General features: G+C 36.7%; 2 protein-coding genes across 3 annotated transcripts; one reads left to right on the plus strand and one right to left on the minus strand.

Annotated features, from left to right (window-relative positions):
* Window positions 1-706: 706 nt before the first annotated feature.
* LOC120637373 (beta-lactamase-like protein 2 homolog) lies at window positions 707-4,760 on the minus strand. Of its 2 annotated transcripts, none has more exons than XM_039909191.1 (6): window positions 4,642-4,760; window positions 4,213-4,341; window positions 3,412-3,572; window positions 2,992-3,135; window positions 2,134-2,315; window positions 707-1,524 (listed from the first exon to the last, which is right to left on the minus strand). In XM_039909191.1, the coding sequence occupies exons 2-6, from the start codon at window positions 4,332-4,334 to the stop codon at window positions 1,252-1,254; spliced, it is 882 nt and encodes a 293-aa protein (XP_039765125.1). In that variant the 5' UTR covers window positions 4,335-4,341; window positions 4,642-4,760; the 3' UTR covers window positions 707-1,251. The 2 variants fall into 2 exon arrangements, with proteins under 2 accessions (XP_039765125.1, XP_039765124.1); XM_039909190.1 differs by having other exon boundaries at window positions 4,513-4,759.
* A 6,001-nt stretch (window positions 4,761-10,761) lies between these two features.
* On the plus strand, window positions 10,762-16,815 carry LOC120637173 (NADH dehydrogenase [ubiquinone] flavoprotein 1, mitochondrial). Its single transcript, XM_039908848.1, has 8 exons — window positions 10,762-10,896; window positions 11,039-11,251; window positions 12,074-12,366; window positions 12,654-12,884; window positions 14,528-14,760; window positions 15,595-15,798; window positions 16,426-16,493; window positions 16,579-16,815. The coding sequence occupies exons 1-8, from the start codon at window positions 10,848-10,850 to the stop codon at window positions 16,716-16,718; spliced, it is 1,431 nt and encodes a 476-aa protein (XP_039764782.1). The 5' UTR covers window positions 10,762-10,847; the 3' UTR covers window positions 16,719-16,815.
* Window positions 16,816-21,974: the final 5,159 nt, after the last annotated feature.

Consider the following 21,974-nt stretch of genomic DNA (forward strand, 5'->3'; position numbering starts at 1 on the left):
CGAACGAACACTTTACAATACATAATAATATCAATCAAGTACTGACAAAAACTTGAATTGATTTATCGTGAGTATCGAGTCCCGAGTCTTATGGTTCCATAACTAGTTACGTCGCGATGACAAATGTCAAAACGGGCCTTTTACATTTTTACGACTATAAAGTAGTTAATTATTGAGAATTTCAACAACTTACGTTGTACAAAATATTGTGGTAAATATAACCTTACTTCCTTGTTTATTTTTCAAGCCTACTCTAACAATATTTATATTTGGCGCTTCTTTTAAGAGTTACCTTGATGCAAATGTGGCGCCATCCTAATTTAATACATTTTGACGACACTTTTTCATATACACAGATGACTCTCCTTACCTCTACCCTCCATAATTCCCCCTTATTCCACTTTTTCCCCCACTGACATTGAAATTCCGCCTACCATGACCTACAGTTTTCGTTCAGGAATCGGGAATCCTAACTGATTCTTAGTGCTGTTTATTACAATTTGTTTGTTTGGATGTTTTATTTATTTATATTTATTCCAAATGTGAGTCCATATTATATTATATTCTATTTAAGTGTAATGTTTAATAAATAAACTCATGGAACCGGTGATAGTTCGTATACGTTATCGGGGCCGAAAATGGTAAATAAAAGTCATAACTAACATCAGAATAATTTTATTATAAGAAAATAATTTTTATTTAAAACACTTATCAATACTATTTTAATATCAATTTATCTTTTTCTTTTTTCAGTTGCTACAATAGTCCGTGACCCTCTTTGAACTTAAAATATGTTAAAAAAGCTTCAGTTCAGATTGCTTTATTTTTTTACAACTTTGCATAGGTTATTATTTAACTAATAATTTCTCTAGTATTGTAAGTATTAATTTATGGAAAAAGTAGAAAAACAAAAGTTCCTACCATCGTGAATAGAAACGTTTCCGCATAGGCTTAGCTTAGCAATTTTCAATGAGTATTTCCTAATAGTCAGATTTGTGGTTAGCCTTGTCTGACTGACGGGAAGTTCCTAGTGGTCAAATCCACTTAACAGCTTTGTGCAAAAAGTTTGCTGCTGTTATTCAAGAGTGTTGTTTTAGTGACCGACTCATATCGCCAGAACAACAACAACCATTTATAAACCCACAAGAACAGTGAAATACTGTTATCACCTACCCTTGTCTTTTAAAGATCCATGAACAACCTTCACCAATCGCTCTAGTTTTTCCTCCTCAAGACTTCACACAGTCCCTATTATAAATTACTCTTGTTACCAACAAACTGCCATCTGCTCTCCCCATCAACAGCAACACATTTAACTTTGTTCTCTTTAGTCAGTTTAGTGAGATGATGGTTGACGTTATAAGCTGCGGCTGGCCACAGTTGTTCCGGCGTCTCAGTGTATATTATTTTAACTAAATCCATTTCATTGAGTTGTTTTCCCGCGTGTTTCTCTAAGGTGTCAAGTATTTGCTGTTCCCGTTTGTTTCTATGCTCTATGTAATACTCTATCTTGTCTATCGGGTCCTGAAAAATACAGATTTTTAAGTATTATGGATAGAAGACTTTATAACCAACCTAAATACCATGTGTAATAAGTATATCATCAGCAACCTATTACCCGCCAGTTACGCTACGCTACGTGCGCAAGAAAATGCCGGTCTACCGTAGGCTTCGCATAGAGGAAAGCTCGCACCTCCCGCCACATTCGTCGGATGTTAGCCATCCCATTTGTCTCTGATATACTATGAATATAGAGCTGTTATTGCTATAATGCAACCCAACCAAATACATTGTTATGGTGAACTCCTAAACAGCAAAAAATTATGATGAAACGTTTGTGAGTATTTCATTGAGTCCTTAAGGGGACAGATTCACAATTGGAACCGTTAGGTGGCGCTGCAATTGTTAATACGACTTCTATCTCTAGTATGATATACATATGTTTTTCGCACATCACACTCATACTATAAAAAACGCACTATATGTTTCGCTCGGTTACCGGAGCATCTTAAGCAGTGGTTTGGTTAACAGAATACAATTACAAAGTGAATTACTCAACGGTTTTATGCAATTAAATTAGCATTGCAGCAATACATGATACAAATATGTGAATGTGATTTTTGTCTTGCTTACTTCAACAACATTTCCATGCCCTGGATATATAACAGATGGCTTCAAATCCAATATTCTCTGAAGACTCTTCATGTAAGTGTATAAATCCTCAAATACTGCCGTCCCCTCCCCCAATATACAGTCACCACTAAACAATATGTTCTCTTCCAGTAAAGTTAGTGCAACATGATCTGTAGTGTGACCTAGTGCGAGAACAAAATATGTATAAGATATTAAGGTAATACACATACATGTATTCAACATGGCATATCATTTTGATCTTCCTGGTGCAGTAAGTAGAAAAGCGGTCTTTTAAGTGGAAGATTGCAAGTACAATCCTTGACAGAACTTTACAACTTCTGAATTTTCTCTACTCTGATCTGGTGAAGGCCATAGCCCCTGATTGCTATAACCTGGTGGTAAGTACATGTACTGTTAGGGAGTGAGGCAGTTATATAAAACCCATAAACCAATATGCAGAATTGTTTGGCAGCACACCTTTGTCGATACAATAGTAACTAGCAAAAGCCTTAGCATCCCACTAGGCCAGACCAGTAAAAATTTAGACAATATATAAATTCTCAACATGTCCCTGTTGGGGATCAAACTTTTAACTACTTCACCAGGTAGGGTTGAGTGTCTGCCACTGGTTCGAAAAGCAGAAAGGTTAAAAATTATAATTATAATAATAATAATAATAATAATAATAAAAATCCTTTATTGCCATACACTATTGCTAATACAAGATTAATAACTAAAAGAATCATCCATTATATATAATTATATAATACCAAGAATAATGAATAATTATTATATAATATATTATATAATAATTATTCATTATTCTTGGTTGATTTGTTTCGGTTGATGTTGACTTACCTGGTGTATGGTGTACTTTAATTGTGGCACCCTCAACTTTGATCTCTTGGCCATCAGAGAGCCAGTTCAGTGGGATAGTGTCTGGAAGTTGACTGTCTGGCATGTCGATGGGATCTCTTCTATGCTTCCAAATTTTGGGTGTTTCTAAAAAAGTCAAGACTGAGATCACAATCATATTCAGCTAAGCTAAAAGCTCAGGCTTTTAATTCAGAGTCAAGATGATTCAATGACTTGTTTGCAGATCTTGGTTTAAGATTAATATTGCTATAAAGAACCTTGTTACTAGGTTCACAATTGTGCAGGAAAATGAGAGAGAAGGCTAGCGCCCAGCCCACTTTATTTTACATTAATAGGCTTATGATGATTATAAAACAAAATGCTCAAGAATTTTTTTCAAAAAAAGATTTTGTTTTTACTAACTTGCAATAGTTCCATATAAGTCCTCCACTCCTCCAATATGATCATGGTGCCAGTGTGTTACTACAATGTGCTCAATATTAACCTTTTCAGAGCTAACTACATCAGACAGGTGCTCCTGGTAATCTTTTACGCCTTTGTCGCCTGTATCAAGCAAAATCCGGCTGGAAATTTAAAGTTAGATAATTATTTTTAGAACTATCTTCAAAATAAGGGAAGGATTTTAAGTAACCCCATACATAAGTAAGGGTATTATTGTAGTCAATATTTTAATCAGGATAACATAAGAGGCAACATAATTTAGTAATATAAGGCAAATTTCAAATACAAATCATTTATCTACTAATGCTGTGTAAGATAAGATGACTTATTATATATTATACAACCTTGCATTCAATTTTTGTATGATAACTTCTCTGATTGTTATCTTTAAATGTGATAATTATTGTAAAAGCAATTGCCAAAACGGTGATAGCCTAGTGGCTTCTATCATTTAAGGGTGAACGGAAAACATGGTAAAGAAACCTGCAGCCTGAGAGTTCTCCATAATCTACTCACACCCCTGAGAAGATTATCAAGAACTCTCAGACTTCTGTAAAGTCTACCAATCCGCACTTAGCTAGTGTTGTGGACTTCTGCCTAAGCCAAACAAAAATCAAAGCAGCCTACAAACTTCATCTGCTCCATTCTATAAAGTAAAAAACTATGACTCTAGTAGAACTTTAAACATCATCTTTATGTTATTACTCAATCAATATGCTTGCAACAGCTATGGTGTTGTAGAGAAAGAAAAGTGGTACGTACTTTTTACCTGTTCCTAATAAATAGGTATTGGTACCCTGCAGTGTCATTGGTCCAGGATTGCATCCGAGAATCCTTATTATTCTGTTTGAAAGCCTCGTAAATGCAGGGATTACAGCTGCCATTATATTGCTAAAAATTATAAACTATGTATAACTATGTATTATATCTTGTCTCTAAAGTGAGCGTACTTGAGATGGAAAACGATAAATGTAACGAATATCAAAGAAGAGATAAACCCAATATTTAGATACTAGATATTTCATTATAATACTTACTAAATTAAAAAGGGTAGGTACCTACCATCGATTTTAATTATCCTTCTTCTTTTCTTAGCAGAACGGCTCTATACGTGCAATTCAAATGTGCTTGTGAAAATAAAGAACGACGAGGTAAAAATATACCTATTATTGACAAAAGTAAATAAGGTACATAGTGACGTTATCATGTGAGTGAAGTTTGCTTTGACTTAGGTACCATCTGTTAACCTGTCAGCTGAAATCTGAATGATATTTATAATATATACCTATATTATTTATTTGTGATTGTAAACTCTACAAGACATTGGCGAAGTACCTTGTCCCTATGGGTACTTGTCCCTAGTTGGCACAGACAAAAGCCATAAACAAGAATTGAATTGTAAACTTAGTAATTGTAATTTGTAAACCGATGATACGATACAAAGCCGCCTCTATACGCGTGGCAAACAACGGCGAACAGCGCACAACAAACAACAAACACGAAAGTATGGATGGTTGTTTGCCAGTTTTTGTGCTCAAATCAAAGGATCGACTAACGAGTTTGCGATGTATCCAAGCGCTTGTTATTAATCACGAGTCAGAATCAGTAGTACGCACGCGCAAGCTTGCGTGCTGCGTACGGATTTTCTCACAGAACAATATTACTCCAAGGAGGATTTACTGTCTACTGCGCTAGTACGCTCTGCACTTCTGTTCTGTTCTAGTTATTTTGATCAAATTCTCTCTCGGAGGTTCTCTTTCTATGTTTATGTTACCTCAGAGCTTTGTCATTTATTAACTGATTTGGAAAATACTTTTTTGGTTTGGAACATTATTCCGTTTGGTCAAGTTAAACTAATGGTTACTACGGATGGCAACCGGAACTATACAGTATACATTAATAAGTAGTACAAGGGTTGCTATTCGATATGGTATATTGTTGGAATCGTTATAAATCGTTATTGAAAAATATCTTAGTAATAGAAATACGGCTGCTCGCTACACCATTTAATCGGAGACAGATATCAAACGTCACAATATAAAAAGTAATAAACTTATATAAAAACTCCATACATGACACCTCCCTTCTTATTTCCTAAGGAAACACAAGCCACATCAAAAGTAAAACTAAACAATGCTTCTAATTACCAGAACTAATAATAACCTTAATTTACATGTCCAGCCCTAAGGTGAAAACCTGATAACCGGCTTCCTTATTCACCTTGGGCGCATCACTGACGGTGGTGTTGTATATTCGGGCGAGGACGCAACTGCTGTTGTCATACCATCGTCAACCTCCTCCCCAACAATTTTCAAGCTGGGCTCACTAGAACTTGTCTCCTCGGCCGAGACTCCTTGGCCTGTATTGTCTGATGTCGCGCTTATGGCTTCTTGTAAGGATGCCTCTTGGTTATCATTAGCAGATGACACTGGACAAGGAACATCGGACATGTGTGATCTGCGTCTGATTTGATCCACGTGTCTGGATAAAACACGATCATTTCCGGTGTCCACTAGATATCGCCGAGACCCTTCTGAAGCAGTAACGGTTCCCTTTGACCACCTATCGCGAGACCCATATTCGCGAGCCCAGATTGAATCTCCTGGAGTCAAAACTCGTGAAATACCGCCCGCCAACGCAACTTGACGGCTTTGCTCGTCACGTACTCTGTCCGCCGTTGCGCGTTCGCTACGCAGCAAATCGAATCGCGAACGTAGCGCACGACGTTGTAATATTGCGGCCGGACTTTCTCCAGTGGTGCAATGAATGCTGTTCCTATACGCGAGTAAAAATGCTTGTAAAGCTGCATCCAAATCTACATTATCTCTCTGAGCCTTCCTTATTGTGCGCTTACATAACTTGACAGCGTTCTCTGCAGCACCATTTGAAGAGGGATGGTACGCAGGTGAAAATGATTGACGAATTCCATTATTCATTAAGAAATTTTTGAATTCTGTGCTGCTAAACGGTGGACCCTGATCTGACGTGACTTCTAGTGGTAAACCAAACCTGGCAAAAGTTTGCCTCAAAACCTTTATTACACTGGTTGCTTTTGTACTCGACATTTCAAAAATTTCAAGCCATTTAGATGTTGAATCAATAAGAACCAAGAAGGTTTTACCGTTTATAGGACCTAAGAAATCTAAGTGCAGCCGTGACCATGGCTGTAGGTGATAAGGCCAGGGCTGAGATGTTGTGCGTGGTGGAGCATCTGCTTCCATGGCGCACGTTTCGCACTGTTTGCAAGTCGCTTCAATCTGAGCATCAATATTAGGCCACCAAACGTAACTGCGAGCCAAAGATTTAGCTTTTACTATCCCTAAATGGCCAACATGTAACTGTTTTAAGATACCTTTCTGCAGAGAGTCCGGTACAACAAGCCTATAGCCCCACATTATGCAACCCCGCTCACAATAAAGTTCATGCCGACGTAAATAGTATGGTCTCATGCGCTCGTCAGAACAACTATCTGGCCACCCAGATTGAATGCAAGACATAACCTTACTAAGAAGTAAGTCTTTTGATGATTTTTTTTTAATGTCATCATGAGTGATCGGTAAAAAATCTTCTACAAAATTCACATACGTGACCTCATTCTTAGGTTCACGAATATTACTGCTATGTGATGGAAGCCGGGAAAGTGCATCAGCACAGTTTTTAATGGAGGAAACGAATTCTATATCATAATTATAGCCTGACAACAGCACCGCCCATCTCTGTAAACGAGACGCAGCCATAACCGGGATGCCTACCTTATTTCCAAAAATAAATGTTAGCGGCTTATGATCCGTCCTCAAAGTAAACTTCCTTCCATATAAATATTGGTGAAATTTCCTAACCCCAAACACAATGCTGAGCGCTTCCCGGTCGATCTGCGAGTACGCGCGCTCGCTGGAAGATAAAGAGCGCGAACTAAACGCTACTGGACGCTCGCCTTCAGCCGTGAGCTGCGAAATTACCGCCCCGATTCCTACACTACTTGCGTCAGTTGTAAGAATCAAAGGCAGGTCAATCGAATAGTGTACTAATACATCACTTGAAACTAACTGTTTTTTAACCATCGCAAAGGCGTTCTCACATTCCCTACTCCACTCAAATGCAACCCCCGCCTTTAGGAGACTGTATAACGGTGCCATAACGTTACTCACATTCTTTATGAACTTGCTGTAATACATAATCAATCCGATGAATGCTCTTAATTCGGAAACATTAGTCGGCGCGGGTGTCTTTACGATAGCCTTGATCTTGTCCGGACACGTATGAACGCCTGTCTTGCTGATAACGTGTCCTAAATAAGATACCGACTCTGCAAAAAAAATTGCATTTCTCTTTTTTTACCCTCAACCCACTCGACTGCAATCGATCAAAAACTTTATGTAAATTATCTAAATGCTCCGCACTATTCTGACCTGTTATTATTATATCATCTAAGAAGACACCTACTTTAGGCAGATCTGCAAACAATGCCTCTAACCTCTTTTGAAATATACCTGGGCTCGACGACAGACCAAATACCAACCTATTATATCTAAATAATCCCTTATGAGTATTAATTACCGTATATTGCTTCGAACGCTCGTCTAATTCGAATTGACAATACGCCTGCGACAAATCAATCTTAGTGAAACGTTTTCCTCCGTGCAATCGCACCAGCAGATCTTCTACTCTTGGTAAGGGATACCGATCCACTACAATGTTTTTATTTAGCGTCAATTTATAATCAGCGCATATCCGGATATTTCCGTCCTTTTTGACCACAGGTACTATCGGCGTAGCCCAGTCGGAGCGGTCGACTGGTGTGAGGATACCATCACGCGTCAACTGATCCAGCGCGCGCTCAACTGGCTCGCGCAGCGCGAATGCCAACGGCCTTGCACGCATGAACACTGGTACCGCTTCGGGTCGCAGATGAATACCAACCGTACCGCCAGTGAATCGCCCCAAGCCGTCCGCAAAAACCTCACAATATCTGGAACTGAATTCCGATAAATTAAAATCACTTACTTCGACACTATTGCAGTTAAATCTGGGTAATTGTACCCCTAGCTCTACGATCCATTGCCTACCCAATAACAAGGTTTTCCCATTCCGGATAACATATAGATCCAAATATTTACTAATATCTCCATATTTAACTAAGGGACGTAGCATGCCTACCGGGTGAACTACTTCGCCCGTATAGTATCTTAAAGTTAAATTACATCTACTTAATCTCGAATCACTAAACTTCTGTGAATACAGGTCGAAACTGATACAAGAGACGGCACTGCCTGTATCACACTCCATCTTCAAGGTATGATTGTTAACCTTCAACATTATTAGAATGGGTTTACAACTTTCCACTGAAATCTGGTTCATTTGTACAATTACCTCCTCACTTCCTTCCTCGCTGCTAGAATCGATTTCGCTTACTGGCTCTGCTGCAACCATGTTATAATGCGTTAGGTACGAACAGACCCTGGCTAGGTGCCCCTGTCGATTACAGACTCGGCACACAAACCGAGAATAGCGGCACCCCACTGCTGCATGGTCACCACCACAAACGCTGCAAGCGCTGCTTGCACTGCCTGATCGTAACCTCCTACTTCTGTTAGATGATGAAGACGACTTCACTTCTGTCGTAGGCGCTTCACGCACTAGAAAAGAACGCTGCCTCTGACCCTGTTGGCGTTCTTTCGACGACCGCGTTTGACTGTCATTTTTGCCCCGCCATGCTCCCGCCATGGTCTGGCAATCTGCCGTGACACTACTGCTATTGCCAAATCCGCTGAACATCGTAGATTTTGTCTCCACTAGCGCGGCATCTTTTTCAGCTGCTTCCATGCTGCACGCTAGCTGATATGCCTTAGAAAAATTCAAATGCAACTCTGTGAACAACCGTTGTCGTATAGTTTCATTCGACAAGCCACAAACCAATTGGTCACGAAGGCTTTCTTCTAACCATGTCCCAAACTCACACGTTTTTGATAATTTCTTCAAATCTGCTACATATTGTGATATTTTTTCTTCTTTTGTTTGCACCCGCTGTCTAAACTTGAATCTTTCGGCTAATACGCATGGCTTTGGATCCAAATGATTTCCTAATATGTCTGACAGCTCTGCGAATGTTTTTGAAACTGGTTTGTCAGGAGTGCACAAACTGACCAACAATTCATAGGTACTTGCACCCATAACTGTTATTAGCGTTGGTACATACAACTCATTTGTGATTTTATTACTTACAAAGTACTGTTCCAATCTTTCAATGTACAAACGCCAATTATCGCTCCCGAGCTTAAACTCTGCAATCTTACCAATCGACATCTTGACTATGTACCTACTGCTTTTTCCTTACGTGTTTTGTAGTTCTTTATAATCTCGTCGCCACTGAAAAATATCTTAGTAATAGAAATACGGCTGCTCGCTACACCATTTAATCGGAGACAGATATCAAACGTCACAATATAAAAAGTAATAAACTTATATAAAAACTCCATACATGACAGTTATAAAGATACTCGTAGGTCAACCGAACATCCTATCCATCATCAAGCATGGGTCCTGTTTGTATTTGTTGATTGTAAACGCTGTTTGGCTCTGTTTGCTGTCAAACACCAAGCGTGTGGACGCGGCATAACATATTCAATCAATGATTGATACAAGTTAGTTTTAGTACTACTATATACCATATTTATATGAACACAGTGAACACTAAACACCCCATGGTGTAATTAATAAGTAGGTAGGTACAAGTCATTAATAAATAGGGCAAAATATCCCGTAGTTTTAGAAATTATTTTGCAATGTCATTACTAACTACAGAAAACCATCGAGCGGAAGCGTAGTCTTACAGTAATACTATCCTTTTACCCATGGAAATGGAAAGTAATTACTATTCTAAACTAAAATAAATTGTTAAGTCTTACAGTAATGAAAATATTTTGTGTAATAGATCGTAGAATTGAAAATTTTACAAATTAAGCCTTGGACGCAGAAAGTAGCTCTGCATAAATCGGCGTCAAAACAAATGTACAGTAACCTCGGTGCAAGATTCATTGCGAGTCACACGTAGCTGGTCTCTTCTATGGTTAAAGTGAACTTATAAACAACTTATGGTTTAGTGAACTTTTAGCAAACTAAATAAATTTACTAGGTTACTTAGGTTACTATACTGGCAGAGAGCTACAATTGTCTGTATATCTTATCTTCTGTCTTCATGTTTTTGTAATAATTAATAGGTACTCAATCCGGTTGTGGTAATGTAAATTTTCTTCTTACTTATTTATCTTTGGATATTGACAATAGGTAAATTGTATATACTCTTTGACTGCAAAAATATTTTCGCTGGTCTGTGCTTTAAATGTTTTGAAGTTTGTTAATAAGACATTTTTCCATTGGATTTCCAAAAAAATTGAAAAATGGCTGGTGCTCTGGCAAGGGTTGTTCAAGCCACAAAATCCCATATTGGTAAAAAAGTATTTATAATTATTAATACTGTTTACTGGTTTTATGAAAACCTCTGTAAATCCTTATTCTGGCATTAAATCTCGCCATCAGTGCGCAGTTGGAAGACTTACATAATTTTGACGTAGGTATTTCTTTGCTCTAGGTGTTGTTGGACCCTTGGTTAGTATCAACAATGGTTCAGTACGCTTCCAACAGACCCAGAGCACTAAAACCAAGTTCGGTCCACTTAGTGACAGCGACAGAGTCTTTACCAATCTTTATGGAAGGCACGACTGGCGCTTGAAGGGTGCGCTAAGTCGGGGAGACTGGTATATGACCAAGGAGATCTTGTTGAAGGGTACCGACTGGATTGTCAGTAAGTATTTGTGTTTTTGAACTTTTAATAATTACTATATTGTATAATTTCACCATATTGTGACATAACTTAAGTAGGTCTTCATTACAATTTGCTTATCCTAAACTAGTTTCTCAGATCCAACAGAAATCAAAGGCAAAAAGAAACAAAAACCATTTTAAATTGGGGACATGTTAAATAAATTAAATTAAAGAACAAGCCGTCTGCTTGTTTTTTAATTAAACAATCAACAACGAAATTAGACAAAACATTTTTTACTGATTCTCAATACTTAGGATCTATATTCCATAACTCTACTCTCTAGATATTACAAACAAACAAATAAAGTTTAGCAGTCAATAAAAATCTATAACCAGATATATACAATATCTACCAGACTACATAATGAATAAAAAAAAGATGGAAAATATACAATATATTTAAAAAAATACCAAATAATGTTTTTTTTGTGCTCGGACCAGGCTGAAGAAATAGTTTGATTAAATACTGTTATTTGCTTAAAATCTACTATTATTGAATCAAATGTAACAATATACTACTTCACCATCATGATCATCATACCTATTAATCATTATTAACTACTACATGGTACGGATATTCTGGATTTAGTCAATGCTGGATAAATGTGCATTAATTATTTTTCATATAATATTATTTAAGTAGAGAGAAATGTATTACACAGTTAATTTGTTAATTTCAACTGGTTCACTTTTACTTGCTTCAAGGTTAATTGATAGAGAAAGGGTTTATATTTCTTGTAGCTAAAGTGTGTTTATAGCTTTCTATATTAACAGAATGCTAATGCACTTACTCTTCTTGTAGATGAACTAAAAACATCCGGTCTCCGTGGCCGAGGAGGTGCCGGTTTCCCTACTGGTATGAAGTGGTCTTTCATGAACAAACCTTCAGGCGGCCGTCCCAAATACCTGGTAGTGAACGCAGATGAAGGAGAACCCGGTACCTGCAAGGACAGAGAGATCATGCGTCATGACCCACACAAGCTAGTTGAGGGTTGTTTAGTAGCTGGCCGGGCTATAGGAGCCCAGGCTGCTTATATTTATATCAGAGGAGAGTTTTATAATGAAGCTAGCAATTTGCAAGTGGCTATTGCTGAGGTAAGGTAGTCAATATACATACTAATCATCGTAGATTACATTTGGAGATTTTTTTTAAATTCTACATTAAGTATACTTTTCCTGCAATCTCAACATGGTAAATTATGCCTGTTAGAGGTAGTGCAGGTACCAACTCATACCCCTATATTCTATTTCTATGGGGCATTGTACTGGAATGCAAAAAAACTTGCTTGACGGCTCTGCTACTATTGTGCTGCTTTAAAAGGTTAAAAAATATACTTTTTTTTACTCTACCTACTGATGTTTTAAAATTTTTTCAAAAACAGGCATACCAAGCAGGCTTAATTGGCAAAAACGCATGCGGCTCAGGCTACGACTTTGACGTGTTTGTACACCGGGGAGCCGGGGCGTACATCTGTGGGGAGGAGACAGCTCTCATCGAGTCCATTGAAGGCAAGCAAGGCAAACCACGCTTGAAGCCGCCATTCCCCGCGGACGTGGGCCTGTTTGGTTGTCCCACCACGGTGAACAATGTAGAGACGATTGCAGTATCACCGGTAAGTTAAACACTATTGTACTTTCTAATATAAACTTGTACCTATTCTTAAGATGATAAGCAAAGAAAATGACTAAAGGAAATTTTCATCACACTTGCTCATAACGAGAATCTAATAACATATATATAAGACTCATAATCAAAATATTAGACAAGCATGTTTCATTTCCAATTACCGTATTTCTGATGACGCGATTAAGTTTAGTTTGTAGTTCACTACAAGTTATATATGAAGATTGACCCCTTTTAACTTAGCCTGGTTTCTAACCAACAAAGAGTTTTATGCAGCTAAAAATTATGATAAATATGTTTTATTTTATCAAATTATTTGCAATTCATTACTAGTTATGCTTTAAACACGTTTTAAATACAAATATATTCTTTGAATTATATTATTATGCAGTGAACTATGCTGACTGTATATTCTGGTTTACCTTGGCGCGCGAAAAAAAAAGCCGTCGTGTAAAATATTAATATTTTGTTAACATTTTCGCTTTTTGGTTTATTGTTAATAATTTAAAATGTCCAGTTTAAATTATTGCATGCATGGAATAATAACCGAGGCACTAATCGCGAGTGAATAACCTATTTCGACTAAAATCTAGAGAGCGGCCAAAGCGGCGGGAAACTTTCATACCGTGGAAAAACTGCAAAAAATGTTTGGTTAATTTCTGAGAACGTCTTTAAAAGTTTATCCTGATTTTTTCGTCCTATCAAACGCGTATTGAACATTACTTATTACACTCACGGCTTTCTTAGCACATTCGCTTTTAGCTCATGATGAAACTAGATGCATAAACTACTATTATGGCTATCCATCCGATTATTCTGGACAATCAAAACAACAATGTTAATGCTAAACTAAACTGTTAATTTATAGGTTTCTAACGATGGTTTTCTTTATAATTAAGACAAGTTATGTCTTTTGTTTAAAATTAAAAAAGCACTTAATTCCGAATATTTTTTGGTTCCAACTCTGTATCCTTGTAATCTCTGACGGAGTTTGAAGACCGAAATTTTAACACATGACGGATTATTATAGCACTGGCGGCCCCTCGCGACTTCCTCAGCGTATAAGTCAACCTTAAAAGATAGACATATGTTCTATCGCGGACTTTTTTATAACCTTATAAGAGAACAACTTTGTCTTACATGATTTTACCGAAACTTGAACCGTTTACGCAGCGCACGCAGCGGAAGCCCTCATTAGAAAAAAAAACGCCAGATTTTGAAACATTCTTTATTGCTGCTATGCTCCTATTGGTCTTAGCGTTATGATACATAGCCTTTCTCGATAAATGGGTCTGAACTGAAATAAATTTTCAAATTGGATCAGTAGTTTCTGGGATCATCGCGTTCAAGTAGACAAATAAAAACCTTATATATTAGTATAAGGGGGCGTTCATAAAATACGTGAGATGTTTAAGAGGGGTCTCTGCAAATATCACGCAATTGATTAAAATCAAAAAAATTATACTATTTTGGTCCATTGGTCTTGGTACAATAACAATCCAACGCATTTACGTAAGAAACCCACATTTTGAAAAAAACTCACGTGGGAAGGAAGGGACAGAAAATTTAAAAAAAAACACCACACGTATTTTATGGACGCCCGCTAAGATAATAACATTATGCATGTTTCAGACTATTTGCCGCCGCGGAGGCTCATGGTTCGCATCATTCGGTAGGCCGCGTAACAGCGGCACAAAGCTCTTTAACATCTCCGGACATGTTAACACGCCTTGCACTGTAGAGGAAGAGATGAGTATTCCTCTGAAGGAGCTGATTGAGAGACACGCGGGCGGTGTGACCGGAGGCTGGGACAATCTGCTGGCTATCATTCCTGGTGGATCTTCAACACCCCTGATACCTAAAGAGTAAGTTTTAACAAAAGGATAAATATTTTTAAAAATCAAATTATTAAGCACTATCCGAATAATCTTTAAGGAAATAATATATAAATTATTATTTAAGTTTTTCTTTTTTGTTTCAACTTTAATTTTATCTTTACTTTCTGTTTAATTTCATTCCAAGTTGTGTACACATACTTTGGGTTGTAGCTTAGAACAAAACTTGTTATTACTTATATTTAGATCTACTTTTAGTTATTACCTGTTTTGTGTACCTAATAACAATAAACAATAAACAAGTAATAAACAAGTAAGTAAGTAAATAAATTTGTACATGTTTGTTGCCTGTAAGTATCATGCTTTGGAGAACAGCTTCTTGTTTATCCCTCTTCATCCCTGTTCATCCCATGTTACTGAGAGAGATAAGCTTAAGCCAAAGGTTATGATAGATTTAAAAACTTAGTTTTACCAATTACCTAGAGTGCCAAACTGAGAACCAGTGGATTTTTTGTATAGATTTCTTACCGATGAGAATAAAACACAAAAAAATCTTTCGCAAAGAAGTACGTTCTAACCGGTTAATATTTAGAGCGAAATTAGGGAAGTAAATCCATTACCCGCTCATAAGCTGTGTCTGTGTGCCGGTTGATTGGGTTGATTGACCGCCCTAGTTCCACCTCACATCGAGTAGCGTGGTGAAGAACAGGTGGGGTTGGCGTATGCTAAGTTTTGGAAAAAAATATAAACAAAATAATTGGTTTCTTGGAAATCTGTTTTAATACCCGTGGTTATAAATATATTATTTTATACATTTTCCAATTTCGCAAATCACATTATAATAATTTATATTAATATTTTCAGTGTCTGCTCGACCGTACTTATGGATTTCGACGGCCTAGTGGCGGCTCAGACATCACTGGGTACTGCAGCCATTATTGTGATGGACAAATCTACGGACATCGTAAAGGCTATAGCTCGCCTCATCATGTTCTACAAGCACGAGTCTTGTGGGCAGTGCACACCGTGCCGCGAGGGTGTATCGTGGATGAACAAAATTATGTACCGGTGAGTCATGACACCCTAGTACTTTTTTTTGAGAGGTGGCTTTGTACATGTTTGTTGCCTGTGTCCCACGGCTGGGCAAAGACCTCCGATATAAGGGATGGCCATACAGCTTAAAACCACCACACTGTTGCAATATACATAGTTTGATGGGTAACATACGACTATTCCTAGCCCTCAGAGTAAGCTGCTAATTTTGAGTTAAATTACAAATATGCTTGTGCTACCACTTATTTTAACCTCAGGGTATACAGTGCAATTATTTAGTTTTAGATGGAATTAAATTAAAGAATACTTAAAAAAAAAAAAAAGGAATGACTTAAAAATGTACTTAAAACACCCGGGAAATGAGACAGTAATACGTAAAAATGTTATAGATCTATATCTATATTATATTTCACTATATCATATTTCACTCATTCATATGTGGTCGAATTATATTACGTGGCCAAAATTACCAGTGTAGAATAAAGAATTCGCGGGGCCTTAGTTAAATATTTATATCAGGTTTTAGGAATAATATAATGGACTGGTGACGGCTTAACATACACTCAAATTCTAATATAGAAAGTCATTTACCCATCCACCCATAGAGAGAGTATTTGCTTATGTTAAATTTCTTATTTACAGATTCGTTGACGGTAATGCTTCACCTAAAGAAATTGACATGTTATGGGAACTTTCTAAACAAATCGAAGGTCAGTATCATCTGCAGTATACATTGTGAATACATACAATTTTATTACTGTTATTATTTAACTATTCTATTTTCACCCACCCCAGGACACACGATATGCGCGCTGGGTGACGGAGCCGCGTGGCCCGTACAAGGTCTCATCAGACACTTCCGGCCAGAGCTCGAGCGACGCATGCAGGAATACGCGGCCGCGAACGGCCCGAGCAAGGCGGAGCGTCTCTACTAGAACACCTTATTATAATTTACCATACTCATAGTTCCATTTTGTAAAATACTTACCAGCAATCGTCGTTAATAAAAACAATTACAGCATATATCTAATTGATTGTAAATTAAAAAAAAACGACATTAAACCACTTCCCCCTGTATAAGCTTAAAATATATTAACGCCCGATGTTAATATAGTTATTTATGCAACTGTAGTATAATAAGGTTGTTTTATAATAAAACACGAATGTGGCTTTATCTATATTTTAATAATATCACATGAGTGTTTTAATATCTAATTATCAACAGTTGAACACAAGACTTTATCTACTCCCATAATATGAAACTTTATAGAAGATTCTAAAACAGTTTGCTTACTGCTAACATTAAAGCAGATAGTAACCTAATATCACCCACTACTGAGTTTATACAAATAAACTAACAATTAATGAAAGAATAATTTATTGTATTGGGTGTTTTAATTTTAGTAATGGGCTTACTGTTACAGAATCTTTTATAGATGATTTAATGCATGGGATAAATTATTAAATATAATCCTTTAAAAAATAAAAGTGATTTAATTTAGTAGTGCTTTCGATTCGATTCGATTTATTATTAATTTCTCGAGCGTAAATGACAGTCTGTCAATTCTTTTTGGGTCAATATGTTATAAAATAGTGACATTTTTAGTTAGTTTTTTTCTTTTAATGACCAGTGAATAAAATTTCGAGATCCAAAGGACCTGCTGTAGTGAAATTAGAGTCAGAGGATAAGTTGTTTATTAAATGAGAAGCAAGGTATTAATGTATGAACACATTAATGTATTTTTACATTTTGCGAACGTTACGGGTAATGTACTGTGTTTACATCACAACCTATCAACATTACGTTACTTTCAGACAATAATGTAGAGACGAGTATCATAACATTTTTGGAAAAGATTAAAATAACTTCGAGACTTTATTGCTATCTATGTAAGAATAGCTGCATTCAGCTTAAACGGTTCATCAGACTCTGTGTTGTAAAGTGAAGTGCTTCGAGTCTGAATGGGTTGATGTCATGTTAGAGGCGAGAATGTCAGCCGTAGAATGTTTTTTTAATTAGCTGACGATATTATACTATGGATAAAGTAATCAAGTACCAGATACCATAAATAAATCCAATAATAGCAAATGCGATAATCGCAATGTAATAATCACAAGTGATGCAATCCACCTCCTTGTAGCATGGTTTCGTGTTTATACGAAACTGTACTAAATATACATCTTTGATCGTCCGTAATAATGCAAGTTGGCATACTTAACAGAGTTTTGATCAATAATATAATAAATAAATGAATGAAAACATGCGAAGTTCATACATGTAAATCGACATAAATTTTATTTCGTAAAATCATTTGAAATTGACAAACAACCTAGAGAATTAAACCAACGTCATTAATTGTTTGACAATAATTTTCTATATTTATTTATGTCCGATTATTAAGTTAATTGTAGTCAATAAATTAAAATGACTCGAAATCCTCTTTGTTTTATTTTTTTTATTATTGTCAGTTATTTTTTAACATTTCAAGTTTAAGTGCCGTTAACACTTTGGCATCCCTTTCGGGGGACCGAGTAATGCTCGTTTTTAATTTAGTCATTTAAATATTATAATATATATTATAATTTAATAACTTTTATGTTCTAACGGCGAAGGTAACATCGTGGCGAAGGAAATCTGCATGCATAAGAGTTCATCATAATGTTCTTAAAGGTATGTGAAGTCACAGAATTAAGAAAATACAGAATCCCCATTCAGCCATTATTGTCTAAAAAAGATGTAAATTTTCTCTACAGCTGCTAAAAAAACCTCGTTTATGTTTTTCGAGCTGAGCAGTTCCACAAGTACGTATCAGCAAGGATCGTACTTAAGAACTTGTATAAATAGATACATCTGCGTACTACAGGAACTAAAGTATCCAATGTAAAAAAGCACATTGAAATACCGTACCGTATATTATCAGAACCGTATATTTTCATTTTAGGATAATGATACCTACTTAGTTATGAGACAAGAAAAATACAACTTTTACCTTAAATTAATAGTGGAAACCTACCTAGAATAAAAAGTTAAGGAAACAAATGCAAAAAACCGTATTCAAATCAGTGCATCCGATAATATGATAACATAACGGTCAAAGTCAGTACAAAGTAACCTATATCTAGAATTATAACCATCCTTATAGTGTCTTCACACTAATACCTAGTAGGCATACCTAACTATAATAAGCTTATCACTTACCTATTCATGCTAATGACAGCTGACTCAAACAATCGTGCCTATTTATTTACATAACTAAAATCATATCATTTCGTGTGGTTTTAGTATAATTTTCCTCAATTCATTGTGGGTGGTAAGTACTTTAGTAAAAATAATATTAGGTAAGTATGTAGTCATCTGCAAAATTATCTCAATAGGTTCATTTTCCTTTTAATTATATCTGTTGATATTCAACGCTCCAGATTCTTTATACATAAATGAAGATATCTGTTTTTCAGTGAAATAAGTGTAAAGCACGTCTAGTACCTACAGGATTGGGGTTTGGGTTAAACAGGTATATATAACTGCCATTTCCCTCACAGCCTACTATAAAGCCTACAGTACTATAAAGCCTCCTCATAGAATGAGATCGGTTAGGCCGCCATCACCAGTGGCGTGCAGAGGGTATGCACAGGGTATGCAGATGATATAAAATAAAGAAATCTCCAGTAATAATTATAAAAAACTTAAGGCATTGTAAGAGTTATAAAAAGCCTACCCTTAAGTATTTATGACTCGTACTTGTAATTTTCTTATTTTATATCATCTGCATACCCTGGACTTGACACGTGACACGCGAGAATGTAGAGCTCTCAGGGACCTGCAGTAATCACTAAAACGATTTAGGCATGATATTTATCGGCTCTATGATAAAGAACAATGAACAGGAAAACGGCAACTGACCGAGTTTCTTACCGGCTTCTTCTCGTTAGAATCCGCCTGCCGTAACGGTGGTAGAGTCACTACAAACAGACAGACTTGATTTAAGTACTACTTAAAGTTAATGACTTTTGATATTGTCGGCATCGTCGAGTTATGCGTAGGTTTCGTTGGATTTAACCAATTTATTATTATTATTATTTTGGCTGCTTTTATATACGAATGTGGTGCAGTGGCTAGTTTTATTAATATTGGTTGTTGTTCTTGTTTATATTTTTTCATGATGTATTAAAAAAAAAAATTGAATAAATTTAGCGTGCTAATATATATATTTTAAATAGTAATTATTGATGGACCAATCAGGTAGACAACCTGATGTTAAGCCGAAAACTATCGCCTATAAATTGAATAACACTTCGCAAGGCATGCACGGAGCACAGGACGAGCTCTGTTACTAAAAAACTCTACTAGTACTTATAACTAAAAATATTGGTTAAACGTAGGCGTTACCTTGCGGAATTCCATGATATAAGTACCTACAGTGAACGTCAAGCTGGATTTCCATCTTTGTGCCGACTCAGAATAAAGATTTGACTTTGCTATTACTTTTCGGAGAGCAAATTAAGCGTAACTAATTTTAACATTGTAGGTGTGCTAAAGAAAACGCCGACTTTTTTTAATTTTGCTAAACTAAAACTTAGTGTCATCATCATATCAACCCATTACCCGCCCACTACAGGGCACGGATCTCCTCCCACGATGAGATGGGGTTAAGACCGTAGTCCACCACGCTGGTTCAGTGCGGATTGGTGGCTTCATACACCTTTGAGAACATTATGGAGTACTCTCAGGTATGCAGGTTTCCTCACGATGTTTTCCTTTCATGTTGAAGCAAGTGGTAATTTAGTTGCTTAAAGCGCACATAATTTAGGAGTTAGAGGTGCGTGCTGGGATTCTAACTCGTCCCATCGAAAGTGAATTCAAAGTCCTACCCACTGGGCTATTGCCGCTTCTGAGTTCCAAATCGCCAGACGCAGTGAACCATGCTTTCTGAGTCCAAGGCCGTTGTTTCAATTCCCACAATGTTTTTGTGATGTTTTTCAGTGTCTGGTTGTTTATCTATATATTATAAGTTCATTGTTCATCAGTTATCTTAGTAACCATAACACAATCAACGCTTACTCTGGGACTAGATGGCGATGTGTGTATTTTCGTAGTATATTTATATATTTAAATAAAATAATAAATATACTACGACAATACACACAACGCCACCTAGCCCCAAAGTAAGCGTAGCTTGTGTTATGGGTACTGAGATGACTGATGAATATTCTTTTTATGAAGTATATACATAAATACTTAGAATATACGTATAAGCCCAGACACTGAAAAACATTCATGCTCATCACACAAACATTTTCCAGTAGTGGGAATCGAACCCACGGCCTTGGGCTCAGAAAGCAGGGCCGCTGCAAACGGCGCCATTCGGCCGTCAACATATACAAAATAACAATTTACATTGCCGTGTGGTAATTTTTTGCGTGTGTCTTACGAGGCGAATAAGGGAATATAACGGAGAATGTGCTACTATCTGTCATCTGTGCGATGCCGAGGTGATTATGCAAACCCTCCGCTTGGGAGAGGCCTTTAGTCCAACAGTGTAATGTTTTAGGATATTGATAAATAAAATAATAAATATACTACGACAATACACACAACGCCATCTAGCCCCAAGTAGCTAAGTAAAGCGTAGCTTGTGTTATGGGTACTAAGATAGCTGATGAATATTTTTTTTTTATGAATGAAATACACATAAATACTTATAATATACAGATAAACACCCAGACACTGAAAAACATTCATGTTCATCACACAAACATTTTCCAGTTGTGGGAATCGAACCCACGACCTTGGACTCAGAAAGCAGGGTCGCTGCGCACTGCGCCACTAGGCCGTCATATGATTTGATGAGTTTCAGATTTTTACTGCATCTGGAAAAGGCACAATCTACCTATATATCTAACTCGTTTATTTAAGTATCTACGTATCTTACATTAAAAGGATTAGATACGTAGTTAGGTAGTAGCTCTTTATGCAGATGCAGGATCTGACACTGAGTTTAAGCAAGAGCTCCTTTTTCATTACCACAGCAGATATAATGCTCCCAAAAAACTCCATGGTTTGAGGTTAATGTGACTTGAAAGGTTTAGTGTTCAGAGCATGTAGATGCTGATCCAAGAACCACAGGTTATTACATTATCAGGAATTTGGATTACGTAGGTATTTTGGTTAATCACTATACGTTAACACACAA

Source organism: Pararge aegeria, chromosome 3 (genome assembly GCF_905163445.1).
Source record: "Pararge aegeria chromosome 3, ilParAegt1.1, whole genome shotgun sequence".
NCBI lineage: Eukaryota > Metazoa > Arthropoda > Insecta > Lepidoptera > Nymphalidae > Pararge > Pararge aegeria.